This window comes from Mastigoproctus giganteus, chromosome 11 (genome assembly GCF_048544385.1).
Source record: "Mastigoproctus giganteus isolate SK-2022 chromosome 11, ASM4854438v1, whole genome shotgun sequence".
Classification (NCBI taxonomy): Eukaryota; Metazoa; Arthropoda; class Arachnida; order Uropygi; family Thelyphonidae; genus Mastigoproctus; species Mastigoproctus giganteus.
In genome coordinates, this window is record NC_143585.1 from 21,398,222 (window position 1) to 21,419,924 (window position 21,703).

The following is a 21,703-nucleotide window of genomic DNA, read 5'->3' on the forward strand; positions in this document are numbered from 1 at the left end:
TGCAGTCAGATATGAAGTTTTCTGAGCAATGCAGACAGGCTGCCAGGGCAGGTCATGGGGTTTTGTCAATGATATATAGGAATTTTGCTAGCAGGGAGAAGGAGGTGATTGTCCCTCTGTATAAGGCAATTGTCAAGCCATGCCTTGAGTACTGCGTACAGGTCTGGAGGCCTCATTTTAGGAAGGATGTAGATTTACTTGAGCGTGCACAGAGAAGGGCAACAAGATTGGTGAGGGGAATGAAGGGATCCTCTTACCAAGAGAGGCTTAAGTTCTGCAAATTGCAGTGGCTGGAGACTAGACACCTGCGTGGTGCTCTGATTGAGGTGTATAAGGCCTTGAATGGGTTGAGCACGCTGAATTCTGATGGGATCCTTCCACTTGTTCAGATTACGTACCTAAGGGGGCACAAATTCAAATTAAGAAAAGACAGATGTAGAATAGATGTGCGGAAATTTACCTTTAGCCAGCAGGTGGTTAATTGCTGGAACAAACTTCTATCTGTTGTTGTGGAAGTTGACAGGTTAAATAAATTTAAGGAGGAACTGGACAGGCATTTGGAGGGAATGGTGTGATTTTTTTTTTTTTTTTTTTTTGGCTGATGCTGCATAAGCTCATACTTGCTTTCTTGCATCACATGCCACTACTACTACTACCTGATCACATATTGATATTTACTTTTAGCTAAAATCAGATTTTAATTTTATATTTGCTCTAACCCTTTTTTGGAATTAACCAAAATTACCCACCTATATCTGATGCTGGCTATTACGCCTTATATTAATTTAATCATTTTTTACTTTAGAGTTCCCTTCTCTCTAATTGGCTTTTCAATTCAGCCTATAATTTTGCTTAATTCATTATAACACATATGATATTCACATTCTTTCTCTTTTTCATGCCTACAATATCTCCTATTTCTACTATCCTTCTCCTATACCAACCATAGGACGAGACTGCTCATGTATGACCTTGCGACTGGCATTTGACTCCTACATTGAAAAACATCACCAAAGAAGATCCAGTTCAGATCGCTTGGACTCTCACATGCTCTCAACTGTCAATGTCTGATGGCGATCTGTACCAGGCTACCTTGCGTGGTACCTTTACTCCCTTTCCCCTGGTGGGGAGGAGACAGTCTTGTTTCCTCTCTTCCCCTGCCAACCCTTATTCTTCTTCTGGTAGGGCACGGGCATGCCTCACTGAAAATCCTGGGGTCGCCTTCTCTATCGTCCCCATACTTCTGTCTTTTTCCCCCAGTCTTCAGTCTCCCCCCTACTCTGCCTAATAACCCCACAAAAACTTAACTTCGTCCAAATTAAACTGCATAAACCTCATTGGCTTTTATAATTCTACTGCTCACCCCTACAGAGGGTTTTTTTAATTTTTTTTTAGGCCCTAGTGACTGAAATCTCAGGAAACTAGGTGGCAGGGCCTGCCAGAAGAAAATTCCATTCTGTGTACCTGGTCTGCCTCCACGAGGCCAAGTGTGGGCAATGTTGGGCCTCAGTAAGGGTCCAGTGGCTAAACAGCCAGATGAACAATGATACACAACACTACACATATACAAAATCCACATACTTAAATCTCTGGCCTTCCCAGTGAACTGGTACACCTACAATGAAAGCAACGCGGAGATGGGGGAACCCCTGGTGCTGTTAGACATCAATACACTTTACACTTATCCTTCTCCTATTAATTATGGCATTTTGTGTAATTTACGCATCCATCTTCACATGTTTCAACAGATGTATTAATTCCACCTTGCATATATAAACTTTTGTATCCTTGCACTTGGGTGCATTTGTTATATCTTTATCTCTCCATTACCACTTTACTTTTTAACCCATTATTATACTTATTTCACACACTATATATATATATATATATATATATATATATATATATATATATATATAGGTTGGTGGAACAGACTTCCATCCCTTGTGGTGGAGGTTGATAGCCTAAATAAGTTTAAGGCTCAGCTGGACAGGTATTTTGAACGAACAGAGGGGTGAAGTGGAAGTGGGTTTTTTTTTTTTGGCTGATGCTGCATAAGCTTGCTTTCTTGCATCAAATGCCTCTACTAATGCTAATGCTAGGTTAGTGTACTTATTACAGTTACTATGAGTGATTATTTTCCCAACCACTAAGGTCTATTTGAAGAATATAAAAAAAAAAGCTTCTCACAACATTGATTCTGCGAGAGACAGACATTTATTCATAAATTGATATTAAATTTATTTTGTAATGTAAAACTGGTTAAATTTTTTTAAATTACAAGAAATTAGCATAAAATTCCTTTACATAGTTAGCAAAAACATCTTATAGCATCAAATGCAGATCATTTGGGGGGGGGGGGGGATTGGCAGTAGCTTCTGGACCTTCCCTAAGTAGAATGAAAGGCATTTTCAACATAACATGGCATATTGCAGGAAAAGGTCAGCCACACCTGGTATAGATGAAGACTAAACTATTGCTGAAGTGAGAAAGAGGCTCTAGGAGACTGAAAACTTCTGAAGACAAGGAATATTTAGTCAGTATACAGGCAAATTAAAATTAAAGGCAGATAAGAAAAATGATGTATATACGCTTATGAGCCAAAATATTATGACTACCTACCTAATATCATGTTGAACTTCCTTTTGGGAGTGATAACCACTTGCACCCAGAGTGGCATCAACTCCTTGAGACTACATAAGGTGTCTTTGGGTATCCTGGACCAGTCAGACAGAAGGACATCTTGGAGTTCAGCAGCAGAGCAAAGCACTGCATCCTACAATATTCGATAGGACTGATGTTGTGGTAATTTGGTGACCAGGACAACACACAAGATGATTGGACATCATCCTCAAACCATTCCTGCATAATGCATTGTCTTGTTGAAAGAGTTCAGTGCCATCTGGTTACATGGGCACCATGTAGGGCAAACCTTGGTCTGAAACAATGCTGAGGTAGGATCTGGTGGTTGACATTTGTTTAATGGGGACCAAGAGACCCAGTAATGTCCATGAAAACATCTCCAAAACCATGATCCCACTTCCACCATCATGTTTTCATCCAACTGTGCAGTCTGGTTGCAGCTGTTTGCCTGCTTGCTGTTGAATATGCATCCATCAACTGGCGATGAGGATGGAACCTTAATTCATTGGACCAGGCGACTCTTTTTCCAGTCATCCAATGTCCTGGAATGGTGCTGCCCACTACAGGCAGATGTGTTGATGACTGTCAGTTAACATGGGCACACAAACAGGTTACCTACTCTGTAGGCCTATCCACAAGAACGTCGGCTGGATGGTGTGCTTGAAAACATTGACCAGGACAGGAAACATTTTTCTGTCCTGGTCAGCATGTGCCAACTGCTGTTCACCCTGACTATCAACTAGTGGTGGTCTCCCAATCCTGGTACATTGGATGGTTGCATGTTCCTCTCAAACCATTCCTGCCATGCCTTCACTACAGTGTCCCTTGAACAGCTATCAATGCTGGCCCAACCTTCCTAGCACCACAAATCATTCCCCGTTCAAAAACTTTTGTGTTCTTCGCTTTCCTCATTGCATGGGCAATACTGACAAACTGACAGGTACTACTCATGCTGCACCAATGGTAAAGTCACTCCTAGGTGCTGTGAGATGCATCCACTCAAGGAGACAAGGGTGGTCAAAATGTTTTGGCTCATGAGTGTAGACAAGATATGCAAAAATCACCAATTTTCAGTTTTTTCGATAAGTTTTCTTAGGGGGAAAAAAAAGGGGACAAAACTTGAGTGACATCTATGTATTCAATGTTCTGAAATATAATTCAAACAAGAACAGAAAGGAATTAACTGAAATAACAATAAAATTAAAGACTACTTACCAATATCATTAAAATTGCAAATATTACAAAACCTGCCCACCATGCACCCACCCAATGTGGATCACCAGGAATTTCAGTTATAGATATTGAGCCATGCAGGAAATCCTCATTTATAGAGAGCAAATACCCTCCAAGTAGAAATCCACATACCAAACCAAATGCAACCATGCTGTACATACAACCTATTAAACAAAAAGAAAAATTTCTACATTAATCCTACTGTTATCAAACTGCAGTTCACTGTCATAAAACAATTCATAAATAAATGATTAATACTACAACTATTACAATTGATATTGAATTATGATGTATACCATACAAAAATAAGGCATGCCATAACACGAATGAGAAAGGACAGTTGGGTATAAACTACAGCCCAGAAGACTTAAAGTATGGATGTGAGTTTTGATTTGCAGATTTCAATTTTTTCTTGTGCAAGCAAGAGAAAGTGCCTTGTTATGGGCAATTTCAATTTGTCTGTTACTGACGGGAACAAATGTTGCTATAGAGAACAACATCTTTAAATCAATCAGATGATTTTTGGAGTTTCGCTTCTGAAATTTCTTCTAGGCATTCCTTATACTGTAGTATTTTATATGCATTGTCTCAAAAAGGTGTACACACATTTCAGAAATTAAAATTCCTTATGGAATGCAGAAACTATTATTAGTGGATGAACACCTAAGCAATAGTCTATACCACACAGTGTACTAGCATAGATGTTCAAATCATCCATCATTATTTGCATCTAGGTACTGTTCAGTGCCAAAAAACTAAATAACAAACATTGAACAGCATAACTGGTAGGACAGCTTCACATGCAGCTTTAATTTCATACTTTTAAAGTTTGGTCATTTTCTACCATACATTACGCCCATTGAGAAGCTCCACAAGTATAAGTTGAGTGTGGTGAAATCAGGTAATCTTGAGGTATACCCAACACATCCATCGGTTTGTGAAATAATAATAATCCTGGCATCATGGTGATAATGTGGGAGGGTGCTCTACCCAGCTGACAGTAATAAATCATTTTATCCCCATACATCTCATAAATGGCAGTCACAATGGATATATTAAGCATATGGAAGTACACATTACCAATAAGCGTGCCAGTCAAAATAATATGGTCCAACAGTTCTCCCGGATGAGATACAGCACACTCCTGGAAAATCCACTGCCTTCTCTACTTGAATGCTGGGATTATCAGAGGACCAATATATACACAATTTTTGAGTTCACTGTACCACTGAGCTTGAATATGGTGTCATCTAACAAAACAACACTAGTCTGAAAATCTTCATCCATCTTCAGTTTAAACATTTACAAAACTCAACTTGGTGATGAGTATCATCTTCATTCATATTGTGTGCATAAAATTTACACTTAGCTCTTCAGAATGTAACATACATTTGTTCTGCTGATTCCAGTCTCAAGTAGATTGCCTTACAAATTTTCATGATGAACATCATCATGGTGCCTCCGTAGCCAGGTGGGCAGGAGCAGCAGTGGGTAGCACACGCTTCTTGATTAGACCGGGGTTCGAGCCCGTGACCACCAAATACGGAGGATGCGGAAAGGTCAGGGAATGACCACCGCATATCCCCGGAGCAATATGGCCTTAGTTGTTAATGCTCCTAAAAACCAAATAACAACAACAACAAACATATGATGATCATGCAAATCACTGAAGACTTTCTCAATAGCATACATCTCAAATTCACATTTTGACTGTCATTAAAAACTTCACGCTCATTGTCATGTTTCTAGAAATGAAGACTTCTAGTTTAAACTAGGAGTTCACCTTACTTCATTTTAAAATAGCTTTGCATTATTCAAACAACAAATGTCCAGCCGTCACATGTACACTTTACATTACAGGTATCATTTCACAACTAACACCATCTTTTGCCAACAAAACACTAATCAAAGACAAAAATATATATATATATTAAGTTCCACAATAAATACATTAAATATTTATGGTGAAAAAGTATGCACATCTTTATTAGACACTATATACACAGACTTTATTTTATTTCCTTAATTTAACATTACTGTTGTCAAAATGAGCAAACAAATAGACACCATCTCAGTTAACTTTTTCAAGTTTCATTTTGCTGTCTGGTCAGTATAAGCAAGAATTTTATATGTAACTAGAGAAGTGTTACTATACTAGCATGTCAGGGAAAGAGCTACATGAGGGAAATATTCGGGACTTGATCATCATCTGGGATCTTGATAGTGTCATAAGGCTCACAGCACAAGTACCCTTAGTTACTTCTGGTGGTTGAAGCTGATGGTCTGGAAACATTCAGAGGTCAGCTGGATTGTACCCACATGAGGAGAAAAAATATAGACAGTTTAATTTTATTTACTTCATTAATTTTTTGGCTAGTGCAGCAAATGCCTAACACTTCCTTGCACCCTGGTTAATACTAATAGCAGGGAATGGTCATGGAGTGCTAAAATAGAGGATTATGAATGAAGTCTCGGATATTAAAAACAGAAAAGTGAGGGTATATAATCTTTAATTTAAGAGAGAAACAATGTATAGGTATTAGTAAAAAGGCCTAGTACACTGGAGATTACTGGAAGGAACATCGTGCTAATTTATCCGTATCCTCACACTGAGATCTTGGCCTGCACGCATAGATGCTATCTTCATTCCTAGTTGGAAGCAATCCAATTATATGTAATAGATACCAATGGAAGATCCACATATACTGTGTTAAGGAGGAAGTTATCCTAGAACACAATGAGTGTTGGCAATCAGCTTATGCAGTGGCTAATTTAGGATGTTCTGTTTCTCTGAATACTGATGTGTGCGTATGTGTTTAGTACCATTAGTGGTTGCCAAGGGTTGCATCTATTACATTCTGATCATGTGTTATCCTGTTATATAGTCATTTGCTTGTCAGAAAAATCAGTCTTTGATAGGCAACTTGAAAAATTGTCTATCAAAGACTGATTGCTTAGAGTAGTCTTTCTACTTCAATCGTTAATAATAAGAATAAACTTGGAAAGGATGCCTAATCAGATTCTCAACCAACCGCTGCTATGAAGTTTGGAGCTGATGCATATACAAGCCCCATCCCTTTTCTAACCTGCACAAGGTGGAAAGCTAGGGTGGTCACTACAGTTTGTAGAGCCATAGTGACCACCTTAGCTTTAAAATTAATTTATTCTGAACTGATGTGCTGTATTCCCTTGAATTCATTCTCATGGTTTTGGCAAAATCAGTTCTTCTAACATCATAATTCCATTTCTTGGCCATTTAAACCTCTAACATGTTTGGTAATTTTCTGACACTCATAGGAATCTGGTTGACCTCGATAGACCCTGTCCCTAGTCTTGACACAGCCTCAGATCCCGTGAGTCTTGACTTGACTGAACTGTTAATATTTTACTATATAATAAATAATCCTCTCCCTCACCCTGACTGACATACAATTCAGCTGTACTCTGGATATTTGGTTCTGGTACTAGCAATGATTTGTGGTAAGACTCAAACGAAGTACACTGCCTGTGTACTTTTTTTTAACGTTTAAGTACATCCATTCTTTAGGATACATAGGAAAATACACTACTATAGTGCTATATATATAAATTATGTTTAATGATCATCATCAGATGCAATTTATACATAGCAGTATATAAGTTATCTTTAAATTTTAAGATCATTATTCATCTAAAATGTGACACTAAAGTGTGTTTAGCACAACCTCATTGCCTGTGCAAGAATACCATTTAGAAAAGAATATGATTAATAACCAAATAATCATTTCTATTACATTCATGTGCAGTTCACTGTGTTCTATTTTAATCACAATTTAAGTTCTTTAGTCAAAGAATTTAAAAAAAATTTCACCAAAAATAAGTCCCCTTTATTTGCCAAGCTCATAAAGCTGTTTATCTGTCTATCACCGTGGCAAAAACTCAGTAAAAGCCCTTGTGCTACTAAGCATAAATACAATAATAAAAATATATCGATTACAAAATTTAAATAAATAGCATTATTTTCAATATGCTAAATAATTACACAAAGCAGGAAAAATATTCTTAGATCAAGAATCCTTTAAATAATTAGGACCTGTGTATATTTAGTATTTGGATAATCTAACTATAACTACTATGAGTAAAGGAAGAGACTTACCTATGTACATTGCAGAACTTTCTTTTTTTACATGATCATCAATATATGTAGTTCCTAATGTAAACACGGGAGATCCTCCACAGCCAATTAATACCTGAGATAACATAAAAATCATAATATAGAGGGTGTTGGAAGAAGTTCCCTCATTACACGTTTCATCATCAACTGAAGCAGTAGCTGCATTTATGAATCTAAAGGGGGAAAAAAAGGAAACAAACAGTATTATAGAAAGCTATATTTCTAAAAACTAATTACTAAATCAAATTAGCATGGTTTAAAGCGAGTCAGTTGGGGTTCCTCAATAGAGTAACTACTTTGATCACAGTGCACTAGTTCATGGTACTAGATGCAATTTTTTACTTATTTTTGTGTACATGATTGCTCGTTTGAGTTGATTCTGAAAGTTGTTCTGACTGAAAAACTAGGAATAATTCATAGGAGAGAAATTTTACTCCATCCCATTTGGAATCAGCTAACTACAACCCCAATTAAAAAGGTCTTTAAGAATTCTTTCAATCTCTGATATTCTTTGAAGTCAAAGAATTATTTCAATCTGAATCTGGCCCTTTCTAAGAAGAACAGCTGGTGAACCCAATAAACCACTGCAGAGGAGAAGCTCACACAGTATTTCTTTAAATGAAACTAGTGCGAGAAACATCAATATGACTCTAAAGACAAGTTCCTCAATAAATATTACCATAATATTCAAATTTCTTTGAACGTCACTTACTTTCTTACCTTTTCTTAGTTAATGTCTGAATAAGGTCTTGTCAATCCTGCTTTCAGGGAGGAGTCTTTTTAATCTAAGTTAAGCACAAAACCTATAAAACAGACTTCCACTAAACTATTCACTGCAACTTTGTTTAATTTCTACCTATGATTTTTTCCAGACTTACAGTTCAGGATTGATTTGTGTACATAGTAGTATACACCCATAGTACAAAATATGTTGATAATGAACCCATATTTTTTTTGCATACTTTTCCAAGTTATCCTCTACATCATAATAGCCTTCCCCTATAGGATTCCATTTCAATGCCTTCTGGCAACTAATTTAGCCAAATTTCGGATGGTGTACAATTAATTTCTTACATTTTCCTTGTCGTTCTAATACAAAGTAATTCTCTGCTGATTTTATTCAGCCATTATATTACATCTAATACAAAAGCTTTTGCAATGACCAACTAAAGAGCAATAAAAAATAAAACTGAAAAAGAACAGTATAAAAGCACTAAAATGTATAAAAAAAAAGTAGCTTTTGGAACAGAATATTCCTTCATCAGCTGAGAAGGATCACATTAGATATAATCATTTAAAGAGAATGGGTAGACGTGTGCAGTAAATAATTGTCTGGATGCAAACTAGTATGTGTGGCTGGAAGGTGGGGAGAAAAAAAAAAAAATGCACATGTGTGCAAAGAAGGATTTTTTTTTAGACTCTGGGTTAGCACATCACAATGGCTGTGTTATAATAAATTCACCATCACTCATCAGAGAGAGAGAGAGAGAGAGAGAGAGAGAGAGAGAGAGAGAGAATATCTTTATTTGAACTAAATGAATACAATGTACATAGATTTAAGTGAAGTTGCAATTGTCCCGTCACAGTCAACAGCCAGGGGCTCGCATCAGAACAGATAATTAGTTATGTGCATACTGTAAAATTAAAAATGTAAACAGGTTATTACACTTCCTCACATTACGCAGTATTAACTATATTTACAAGCTATATCATACAGTTATATTTACAATAAAAATATCTAATATACATGAATGGCACTTCTCTGTCAAACAAATTTTGTCATGGCACAGGAGAGCTTGGCAGATGGCATGGAGGGTGCATGAACTTGTTTTTATTCGATTTTGGGATTGGAGCGAGCTGCTAACACTTCTTTTCTGTAGGTTTTATTGCTGCAAAACCTATGAAAGTCAGAGTCGAGGAACTGTGCTTCCGTTAGCATTTGGTTTGGAAGGAAGCGGTCTGAGATATGAAGCCTCCAATTACTCGAGCAGAGCATTGGGGTTGACCAAAGTTCTGGCTTTGGTATTTGCCAGTAACACGAATCCCAAATGGACGGTGTTGAGATCTGGCCCGTGATTATTTTAACTGTAGCTATCAGTCGTCGTATTTTGATGATATCAGGCAGTCGCTGCATCCCCAGTGAAGTAGCTAAGGCTGTAGTTCTGTCCTGTGATGGGAAACAATCTTTCCAGTTAGCCCATTTAAGTAACCAGAATTCTGCAGAGAGGATTGGTTTCTTCATTGTAGTAGCTGCTGATGCCCACTTCAGTAGCATAGAGGAGTGGAGAATAGATTTACTGATAAATTTCTTAATTATACAAGGCTTCTCGACATAAATTAGTTTTTTTTTTTTTTTTTTTGATTTGGTAGTTGTTGGCACATCGGCTTCTGTGGCCATATTGCACCCCCCAAGGTTTTTGCAGTACTTTGATCCAAGCCCGAGGCGGGAATCGAACCCGCGACCTTTGGGTTGCCGGGCAGGTACTTTACATAAATTAGTTGTTTAGCTACCCACTGGAGAGAGAGGCTGCTCTGGTCATGAGCTTGTCTACATGAGCACGAAACCGAAGTTTTGGGTCAAATACTATTCCCAAATCTGCATAGGTAGAAGTGGCAGATATTATAATTCCATTGAGTGTTGGGGCTGGTGAACCCAATAAACCACTGCAGAGGAGAAGCTCACACAGTATTTCTTTAAATGAAACTCTAGTGCCAGAAACATCAATATGACTCTAAAGACAACTCCCTCAATAAATATTACCATAATATCCAAATTTTTTTGAGCTGACGTTCAAAGAAATTTGGATATTATGGTAATCTGAGAGGGTTGGTCTGAGAGAACACCATTAGTTTTGCTTTTTGTGGATTGATCAAATCCATACTGTTTGAGGTAAGAGGCGACATTGATGAGACTATTATTAATGCTTGCTGAAGCTTTCAAGGTAACTGTTGGAATTGGCATTAGAATTTTTATATCGTCTGCATATGTGATGATTTTCACATTGTTACGGACAAGAGGCGCAATGATAGCTGTAAATAATAAACCAGATAGAACTCCTCCTTGCAGAACACCAGCAGAGATCGCCTTCTTGTGCAATTGTCCATAGGCATCGATCTGTAGTACCCTATCATAGAGGAGTGATGCTATGAACCAGAAGATATTACCTTGGATTAGATAGCGGTCGTCCAGTAAGCGGAGGAGCACCAACACATTGATGGCATCTTCAATATCCAGGTACGTGATTATTGTGAGTTCCTCTTGCTGTTCAAAGGCGGACAATATATTACATATGTTTGCAAGGAGGTTCGTCACTGTGGATTGGTTTCAGATGGCATAGTGGATCTGTGGTGGCTTATCCCCAAGAATCTGATTCGTTAAGGTGGGCAGCATAGTTTTTTTCAGGAACGTTGAGGAGTTAGATATCGACCGAAAGTGCCTGGGTAGAGTGGCGTTTCGAACTTTTGGACATGTTCTGACAAGGTAGCTATTCCAGGCTTTAGGAAAAATTCTTGTGGTTAGAATTCCATTGAAGATGGACCTGAGCGGTTGGAGGATGAACAGACTGAGGCATTTCACCATGAATTGTGGCACTTTGTCGGCCCCCGCGGTTGGTGTCAGCTGGTGTGTAGAGATGGCGATGGAATGCAAGGTATCTTGTTGTAATTCATGTAAATCAATGTAATATTGACTCCATAATATGATGGATGTGCCTCCCCATTTTGGTTAATAATGGTATCTGCCATGTATATGGAGTACCTCTATGTCTGATGGCAGATATCATGGGAACAGTCTAAAATCTCAATGTTAAAGTGGAAATAAAGATTTATGAGCTACTTACACCAATAATGCTCTACAACAGTGGAACATGCACAGTTGACCTCAGCAAGAACCCTCTGGTAATCCAAGAGATGATCTACAAATCTCCTGTTACACTCATCAACATAACAAATGCCACAATCTGTTCAGTTTATCATTTAGCACAATGAACTGAACCACTTCATTAAAAAAAAAAAAAAGGAAAAACAGATATAGAAGTTGCAATCTATAATAACTTTTGTAATTATAGATTGCAACTTCTGCCAGAGAGTTGAACAATGCTCAATTTAATAGAACACATGTAGATTTGTAAATGACAAACTGACTTGCAAACACAGGCTTCTCTATCTACTGAGGTTACAAAATAGGATCCTGCTCATCATACCAAGACATCCAAAAAGGGAGAGCCCAACCAGCTTCCAGCTCCATGGTAAATTAGATAACATGTGATACGGACTTGAGATATTGGAGGAGCAGCACCTCTGACCGAAAGCATAATCTTTCTGCAGTCATCCCTCATGAGTTAGAGGTGCAGCTCCTCCAGTATCTAAATTTCCTATCACATTTTATCTAATTTACCATGGAGCTGGAAGCCAATTATGTTCTTCCTTTTTGGATGTCTTGGTGCAATAAGTAGGACCCCACATTTAATTTCAGTATACAGAAAGCCTATGTGTTCAGGTTAATTACAAGTCATCACATGTCACAGAGTACCTATATAGCACTGCATATGCAGTGCTAAATTGAATTCAGTCACACTCAAACTCAATTATGGACAGGGACGTTGAGATCCAGAGTTAGATCAGACTTCACAAAATGAGAGCACTCACCTCAATCTGTGCAGCCTGGAACGATGCATGTTACACTGGCCTACCTCCACACACTATCTCAACATTTCATAATGTCTTCTATTATTATCATATTTGGTTGTGTGTACAGCTCCCTGGCAAGAAATTGCAATCTATAATTACTGAAGTGAAGTGTGTTATTCCATTTGTTTTACAAAGTGACTCTGTTTATTAAGTATCCACATCATGGGATTTATAACTTGAGCTAGTCTGGCAGGAGACTTACTGATTATATCTCAGAGCATGGAGGAAAGTTAGTAATGAGGTGAACTTTACACGCTCTGCTGTTGTGGAATGTTGGCACAAGCAGCATGATGATCTTGATTTTTTCTCTAATACTGAGATTTTAGACGGCACCCATAATTTTTACTACTGCTTGTGGTCAACCTGTCGCAAGGAAATCACACACTCTGAAAGTTTGTTTGTTTGTTATTTGGTTTTTAGGAGCATTAGCAACTAAGGCCATATTTCTCCGCACACACCCTGAAAGAACCAGGATGGAATAACAAAAGTGCAAACCAACCAATCATTACGTCATCATCACCACAAAGAACAGGACATCAGTCCCAAGAGTGACCACCAAAACTGGACCAGACTCACTGAATGGACCCTCTACATTTTAAGTGACAATTGGACGGGACAGGCATCCCAAGTGCGACCAGATTCAGACCATAACTAGGACAAACTGGAAGATGGGACACCGTTCCTATAAGTGACATTTCTTAGACCAAATTGGACTCACTGAATGGGAATTCCTAAGAAGACTTGCCACAGCTTTGATATTCAAGGCCATCTTGGCTCTCAAAACCATGCTCCCTTGCATGGTCCTTTCTTCCCCTTTCCTCCTATCGGGGGGGGGGGGGAGCTTACGGTCTCTGTCTCCTCCTTCCTTCCCTCCGGTGGGGCATGGGCCTGCCCCACTGACACCTTGGGGCTGCCTTCTCTATTGACCCCATATTTCTGTCTGTTTCCCCCCAGACTTCAGTCTCTCCCCTGCTCTCTTAAAAATTTACATGACTAGTGTTCAAACCAACCCCTAGTAATCGTACCCCACACCCAAACTTAATTAACACAATTTTTAATTACCTCAGCTAACCCTATTTATCCCCCCCCCCTTTTTATTGGTCCTTGCTACTGAAATCTCAGGAAATTAGGTGGCAGGACTTGCCAGAGTACTTATTTAAAAATACTGGTGTACCTGGTCTGCCTCCACGAGGCAGATTGTGGATAACATTGGGTACCATTAGGGGCCCAACGGCTAAATGACCAGAGGAACAAAGGCACATGACACTAAATATATACAAAATCCATACACTTTTAAACCTCTGGCATTGACAGTGTTCTGTTTCGCACCCACAATGTATACTATGCGGAGATGGGGGGGAACCCCTGGTGCCGTTTGACATTAAACACACTCTACACTCTTGCTTGTGGTTATAAGAACTCTTGTTTGTGGCAGGTTCTAATATTAACCCAATGGGAACACATACACCCTATTATGGAGTTAGTACTCTTATGCTGTGATGAGCAATGGTGATTTTATTATAATGCAGCCACTGCATAACATTGTGCTTCCCCCCCCCAGCTGCATATGATCCAGACCAATTTGGATCTGGATACATGTTTGATGCACATATACCAGCCATCCTATTTAAATGAGTGTATGCTACACCATTCTTCTAAAGTGATGAAGCCCCCCCCCCAGCTGCATATGATCCAGACCAATTTGGATCTGGATACATGTTTGATGCACATATAATGAGTGTATGCTACACCATTCTTCTAAAGTGATGAAGGAATTTATTACAAAAGTAATTTATTTATATATTTTAGTGCTTTCATATTATTTTAAAATTTTCAGTTTTTAACTATTTTTAATTTTTTTATTGCTTTCTTGGTTTTAGTTGAAATTTTATATCTCATTTTATTTATGTATTTAATTGCTACTTGTTCTTTTAATTAAAAATGTTTGTGTTTAGTGAGTTGTTGCAAGAACTTTCATATTATGTCAATGCTCAAGGCCTCTTTTCTAATTTTAACATACACCTATTATTGTGTTACGGATTTTCTAATGAACACTTATACATACAGAGCTGAAAGTTTCGAAATAACGACCAAAGGATGCTGTACACAGCATGTCTGTGTACAGCATCCATGTAATTTCTCTGCACATGCAGAGAAATTACAGATATTAATCAAAAGGGCATGCATGCTCAGTAATAAATTTATTAAGACCAGAAATAGATGTACAAGTATATATACTACTAAAAAATATACTTGTATGTAATCTCTGTGAAAGTATTGTTTTCATAGGGAAATTTTAAAAACAAGCAAACCAAGTTGTGCATACATCTGAGAAAGATTTTCATACAAAGCTTTCAGACATACAGAAAACTTAATTTGCTCATTTTATCTTCTGAATGACACTTGAGTATTTTAACAAACCTTAACTACCACTTTCCTCCAAAGTTGCAGGATAGATGTGCCTTCAACCAGCAAGTTGTTGATTGTTGGAACAGGTTTCCACCTGTTGTTGTGGAATGGATGGGATATGCTTAAACAGAATGGGTGAAAGAATATTTGCTGATGGTATTGAGGCAGTGTTAGGTGGGTCGGAAAACTGCTAGTTTGTGAGGATACACACACTAATAGATCAACAGTAGCTGGAAGTGATTCTTGCACTGCTTCTATCGGAATGAGCAGCAGCCTGGAAAAAAAATTGATGGGGATCTCAAGAACCACTGGGAGTCATCATTAACACAGGCATGTGTTTGTTTGTTTGTTTGAGAATTTTTTAGGCACATGGGCATCTATGGACATAGTGCACCAACAGTCATATGATGCAAGAAAGCAAGCTTATACAGCATTAGCCAAAAAAAAAAAAAAAAAAAAACCACCAATCTTTCCATTTTGCCCATCTGGTCACTCCATATGTTTGTCTAGTTCGGGCTTAAATTTATTTAAGCTATCAACTTCCACGACAACAGACGGAAGTCTGTTTCAGCAATCAACTACCGACTAGCTAAGGGCAAACTTCTGCACATCTATCCTACAACTGTCTTGCCTCAATTTGAATCTATGCCCTGCCCCCTCAGGTTCTTAATCTGAGCAAGAAGTATCCTATCAGCATTGAGCCTCCTCAACCCATTCAAGGCCTTATACACCTCAATAAGATCACCTTGCAGGTGCCTAGTCTCCAGACACTGCAATTTGCAAAACCTAAGCCTTTCTTCATAAGAGCAACCCTTTGTTCCTACCACCAATCTTGCTGCCCTTCTCTGTACTCATTCTAGCAAATCTACATCCTTCCTAAAATGAGGCCTCCAGACCTGTATGCAATTTGAATTTATGCCCTCTCAGGCAATTATTTTGAGGAAGAGAAAGAATCCCATCAGCATTGAGCATGCTCAAACAATTCAAGGCTTTATACACCTCAATCAGATCATCTTGCAGGTGCCTAGTCCCCAGACACTGCAATTTGCAAAACCTAAGCCTTTCTTCATAAGAGCAACCCTTTGTTCCATTCACTAATCTTGCTGCCCTTCTCTGTACTCATTCCAGCAGCTCTACATCCTTCTTAAAACGAATGATGATGAATTCACCAGAGCTTACCTGAAGCAATTTATAATCAAATAATTAAATTCGAAATAACAAGGACACAGATATAGTCAAATAATTACACAAATATAAACATATAAATAATAATTATAATAACTATAATAATAATTATAGTCATGTAGGTTGGCTGAACAGGTGCGCAAATTATATACCTATTTCATCACATTCGTGTAATTGGTCTCATCATAAAAAAGTAGACATGACAGAAGAAAATAGAAAACAATGTAGAATTACCATCCAAAGATCTATCAGGTCCACATTTTTTTCCAATAAAAAAATGTTCTTGTTGACCTGAGTTAGCTTTTTAGGTTAGAATTACATAAGCTATATTTAAAAGTATTTTAGTACATTAGTATAGTATATAAAAAGGTAATAAGGCTTTTAAAAAAATTCTTTGAATGGAATCATGATAATTTAATTAATAAATTACTTTTATATAAATAATTCTTACCCTGGTGCTGCTGAAAGTGTCTGTACTCGGGCAGGCAAGCGACAAGTGTACTGCTCTATATGGCTATAATTGTGAATCACTTCCCTGTGTGATGAAATGCTGATATCCAGAAAATACGGTACAGCAAATACAAAGGACCCAACAGCCATCACAATTATACCTGAATATGTTAAAAGTTGCTTTATACAAATCAATAAAACAATTATACAATGGTAAAAGCAACAAAGAAAAATTTTTTAAATAAAATTTCCATTAATCACTTTCATCATCATCTTTTTGTATAGTTAGTATCACATAAAGCAATTCTATTTTAATATTTTAGATTCAAATCTTGATTAACTCATTATCTTCATGCACCAGTCTTCAACACTGAATTCTGTACATATTTCATTTGAACATTTAACAAAATTACCTAAGCACATAATGAGAGAATTGTAAATCATGTGTGTAGAACCTTGAGACTTCATACATCATTAATTAGATGATAACTTTTAAAAGTAACTAATGATAAAATAGAATAGTTAAAAAAAAAAAAAAATTTAAATAAAGAGAATCTTTCATTGCATCACCTTCAATTGTGACAGTTACATGAATGGATCATGTTGCAATGTCCCTTCACGGCTAAAAGGCCAGTGGTTAACACTTATACAGATGATAACAAGCAGATATATTACAGAAATAAATAAATTGTCATTAAGTGATATAGGACATAAAACAAATTAAATGAAATAATATCAAGTGACATAAGACATTAATAAGACGATAACAATAACTTCCATAATGGCATTAGGTTACACAAAAATTACATTAAATAATACTGGTGTAAAGTAACATTTAAATTAATTAACAAAAGGACACTTGAAAGTCCCGATTTTTGTCTTTGTATCTCGTGGGAGAGAACAGCATGAACAGAGGCAGTTGATGCACACACTGCTGGCTCCTTTCCCGGTATGCCTGGTAATTAATCAGAGCATCAAAGTGGCAAGTGCCGGGCAGGTTGGCTTGGATGCGATGAAGAGAAGGCTTTTCATTTTTCAGACTGTCGTTGACTATTCCTTACTGGAGGAAACATGTGTTGTGAATTTACATGTCACTAGATTGCTTCGAGGACACCCTCTGTCCATGCTGAATGATTGGAGGGAATGAGATGTGTGGGACCCAGAATCCTCGTCCTATAGTGTCAGTTAACAGCAAAATTCTCTAAGTTGGCATCGATGCCCTGGATTCTTCCGAGTATCTGGTATATAGGAAGCGATCTGATAAGTGGAGGCACGAGTGCAGTGGGCAAATTTTTTGGGGTGGCTCGGAGTTGGACAGGTGGAATCCTCCAGCCACAGAGATCTCAGAATGAAGGAGATGTGATGAGACAGGTCAGATTCTTTATCGTGATTACCAGACTCCTTTCTTGAATGAGAGAGGGCAGCCTGGGAATTCCCAGGGCCATTTCAGTCATATGGGCTTGGGGTGGTATCCTGTGTTTGTAGGTTATCCACTTGAGGAGCCAGTACTCTGCTGCCCAGATGGGTTTTGTGTTCGTGGGTGCTGCAGACACCAAGTCCTTGATAGTCCTGACATTTTGTTGCAGTAACCTTGTCTGAGACATAATGCAGGTGCTGCTTTTCTCTCCATTTCAGTGGGCCTCTTGCCTGATGAGTTTTTCGATGTGATGGTTAAATGTCAGCTTTGTGTCAAAAACAACCCCCAAATCTAAAGATATGAAACAGGAAGTATGGATACTGCATTCATCTTTGGCAAGATGGTTGTGGGCTCTTTCTTCAATGAGTAGAACATACATTCAGACTTTGCTGGGTTGATATTAAGGCCAAATTGTTTGAGGTAGCCTACTAGTGCGAGGAGCACACTGTTAATTTCCTCTGTGATCATATTGGTCACAACCCTTTGTTCCATTCACTAATCTTGTTGCTCTTCTCCATACTTGTTCCAGTAGCTCTACATCCTTCTTAAAATGAGGCCTCCAGACCTGTATACAGTACTCAAGGTGTGGCCTGACCAGTGCCTTATACAAGGGGATAATTATCTCCTTATCCCTGCTAGAAAAATTCCTGTATATCATTGACAAGACACCATGAGCTACTCTTGCAGACCGTCTGCATTGCTCAGAAAATTGACATAAAAATAATGATAACAAAAATGGTACCTAATACAGTAGGTCCTAGGACTTTAACTACTTCTTCTAAAGGTTGGCAGCCAAAACTGTAGGATCCACCGCAATAAGCAGGGTCTCTGTTTCTGTTATGATTTATATGTATGAAACATATACGTCCCGACAGATACCAAAAGGAAGGAATAAAATTCAAACAAATAAAAACTAAATAAAGTTAAAAAGCTAAAATAATGCGATTAAATCCTGTTAAAGAAAAATTGAATGAAAGTTTGAATTAAAAAATGAAGGCAAAAAGCCCAGTATGAAATTTAAACAAAGTACCTTAAGATAAAGGAATATAGTCAGGTTTTTGACAACTTACTGTATGCTTGGACCGGAATCGGTGAAATTAGCTGAGTGTGGTGAATACAGACTACATTGGAGACTAAAGATGGAAGCAATTTACACTCCCCCCCAGAGTGAGGGGGGGAGGTGTGAATTGGTCAAAGTGAACCATACCCGTGTGATGGGAAAGTAAGCAATTAAACAAAAAGTAAGTAATTAAAAATAAATATATTATATTTTTTAAACTTACCTTTCCCTATCCACACAGGCATATGTCTGTGACTGCCTAAATAACTGACAAAAATGATGGTCAGTAGATTACCCACTTCAAATGTACTAGCTATGGCTCCTGACATTCGACTAGGTATATCAAACCTCTTCTCTATTGTTGTTATCACACTATTATGGGAAAATTTTAAATATGACCAGCTTAAGATATTTTACTAATATCTAAACTTTTTATTTAAATAAGCATACAATAAATAAAAATAATCTGATTATGACATGGGTAAGAGAGAAATATCTGATATCAATGACTTCTTAAAAACCTACTATCGTTAATTTTTCTAGGAGAAAGTGAAAATTATAGGAAGCTATCAATATCTCAAACTCTGAAAATCTCCTGCAAAAACTGCCAGAGAAAGAACATTTTAAAATTCTGGTCAACTCTAACTGTATGCTGTTAATACTGTTCTTAATAACTCTATACTGTTTCCATTCCAGAAAACTAGGTTAACAAAATGTTTCTATGCAAGCTAATAAGCATAAACTAGGGGACCATATCAGCTATATATTCATTATATCAATTCACAAGAGGTTCACATGCTCTCTCAATAAATCACTTTCACAAAGTAATATGATTTTCTGTCCATAAGTCTGACATGAAATATGCCTCCAGTTTCCATTATTCTGGTTTCAGAACAAAATCTTTTGATAATTTCTAGGTGTTATTAAAATCTGAATGTTGTAGTACTTAAGTAAATAACTTTGTATGATTGCATCATATGAATTAGCACTGCCAGAACGTTTTCTGTTTAGTCTGGTTTGGTTCTGATTTCATTTTTAGAGTCAGAAAACAGAAAAAGGCAACATAAAACAGGGGCAATTTCAGAATCACAATTTTGAGAACAAGTGGAGAAATGCCATCAGGATTTGAAGCTTTCTTGGTATCAGGGTTGTTTAGAATTTGTGTCATAAGACCATAGGAGGAACTGAGCAGAGTGTGTTGGATATAAGAGGGTGTTTATTAAGCTTGTAGATAAGAGATGGAAGAAAAGTACAATGGTAATAAGTCAGCTTTGTTTTCTGTGGAAAATGTAATAGAACCATAAGGTTTTAGCAACAATATGAGCACAAGGCTGACAAAAGCTGTGGTCAATAGCTTTGAAAGGAGACCAGAATTCTCTACTACCATTTGGACAAGAAATTTTCTACTCTTAGATTGTTCAAAATTGAGTTTAGAGTGATTCAGAACAGTTTAAGGTAAATAAAAAGGAAAGCTGCAGATTATGTTATAGGCCATTGTGATATGCTACATTCTTATCTTGAACAGTACAATGTGTACAGAAGGACAGACAGGGCAGAAAGGGAGGGGGGTTATGCTGTAAGTTAAGAAACAAAATCTAAGGAAGTGCATCCAGTTGACAAGGGGTGGACAGTGCAAAGTTCAGTCTGTTTGGCATGACAAACACTGGTAAATGAAAAAGAGAGTAGGAGTATGTTAAGTTTGTTTGTTATTTGATTTTTAGGAGCATTATCAACTAAGGCCATATTGCTCCGGGGATATGCAGTGGTCATTCCCTGACCTTTCCGCATCCTTCGCATTTGGTGGTCACGGGCTCGAACCCTGGTCTAATCAAGAAGAGTGTGCTATGCACTGCTGCTCCTACCCACCTGGCTACAGAGGTGCCAGGAATATGTTATAGACCTAGTGAAAATGAACAGTTGTGCAGAGAAATAGAATGGGCCAATAAATCAGAATGTCTTGTAATGGGGGATTTTAACTTAACAGTGATTGACTGGAACTTGTGGGTTGGTCACTCACATGATAGCAAGACTTTTGTGGATTTATTGGAGGATTGTTTTCTACAGCAACATTTTCAAGAGGCAACCAGAGGGAGTAATACCCTTGATCTGATTATCAGCAGTGATAACGCATGCATTAGGAATCTGCAGATAAAGGAGCCACTAGGTGACAGTGATCAACAGTGTACTGATGTGGGATTTACTTAAAGATGTAATTACAATCACAGGTAAGGGGAAGGGTTTCTGTTTTCGTAAAGATGGCTACAGAGGTCTCAGACAGTTTTTAAATTCTATAGAGTGGGATCAACTAATGATGTTACCAACGGTGAATACTAAATGGGAAACCATCAGTGACAATCTTGGAAGCTACTAGACTTTTCATACCAACTAAGAAATACTGTTCAAGGTTCAGGCATAAATGGATATCGCATGAATTAATGAGGCTCGTGGCAGAGAAGAAAAATGC

The 21,703-nt window shown here is 37.7% G+C and overlaps 1 protein-coding gene across 3 annotated transcripts in view; it reads right to left on the reverse strand.

Annotated features, from left to right (window-relative positions):
• The window catches only part of Oatp30B (Organic anion transporting polypeptide 30B), a 157,989-nt gene that overhangs the window by 80,563 nt on the left and 55,723 nt on the right, over nucleotides 1–21,703 (reverse strand). For all 3 annotated transcript variants that reach the window (XM_090385245.1, XM_090385246.1, XM_090385244.1), the window contains 4 exons: nucleotides 19,463–19,611; nucleotides 16,764–16,923; nucleotides 8,012–8,202; nucleotides 3,859–4,040 (listed from right to left, as the gene is read on the reverse strand). In XM_090385245.1, the coding sequence (XP_090241371.1) occupies nucleotides 3,859–4,040; nucleotides 8,012–8,202; nucleotides 16,764–16,923; nucleotides 19,463–19,611 (682 nt within the window). The remainder of the gene's footprint in view (nucleotides 1–3,858; nucleotides 4,041–8,011; nucleotides 8,203–16,763; nucleotides 16,924–19,462; nucleotides 19,612–21,703) is intronic.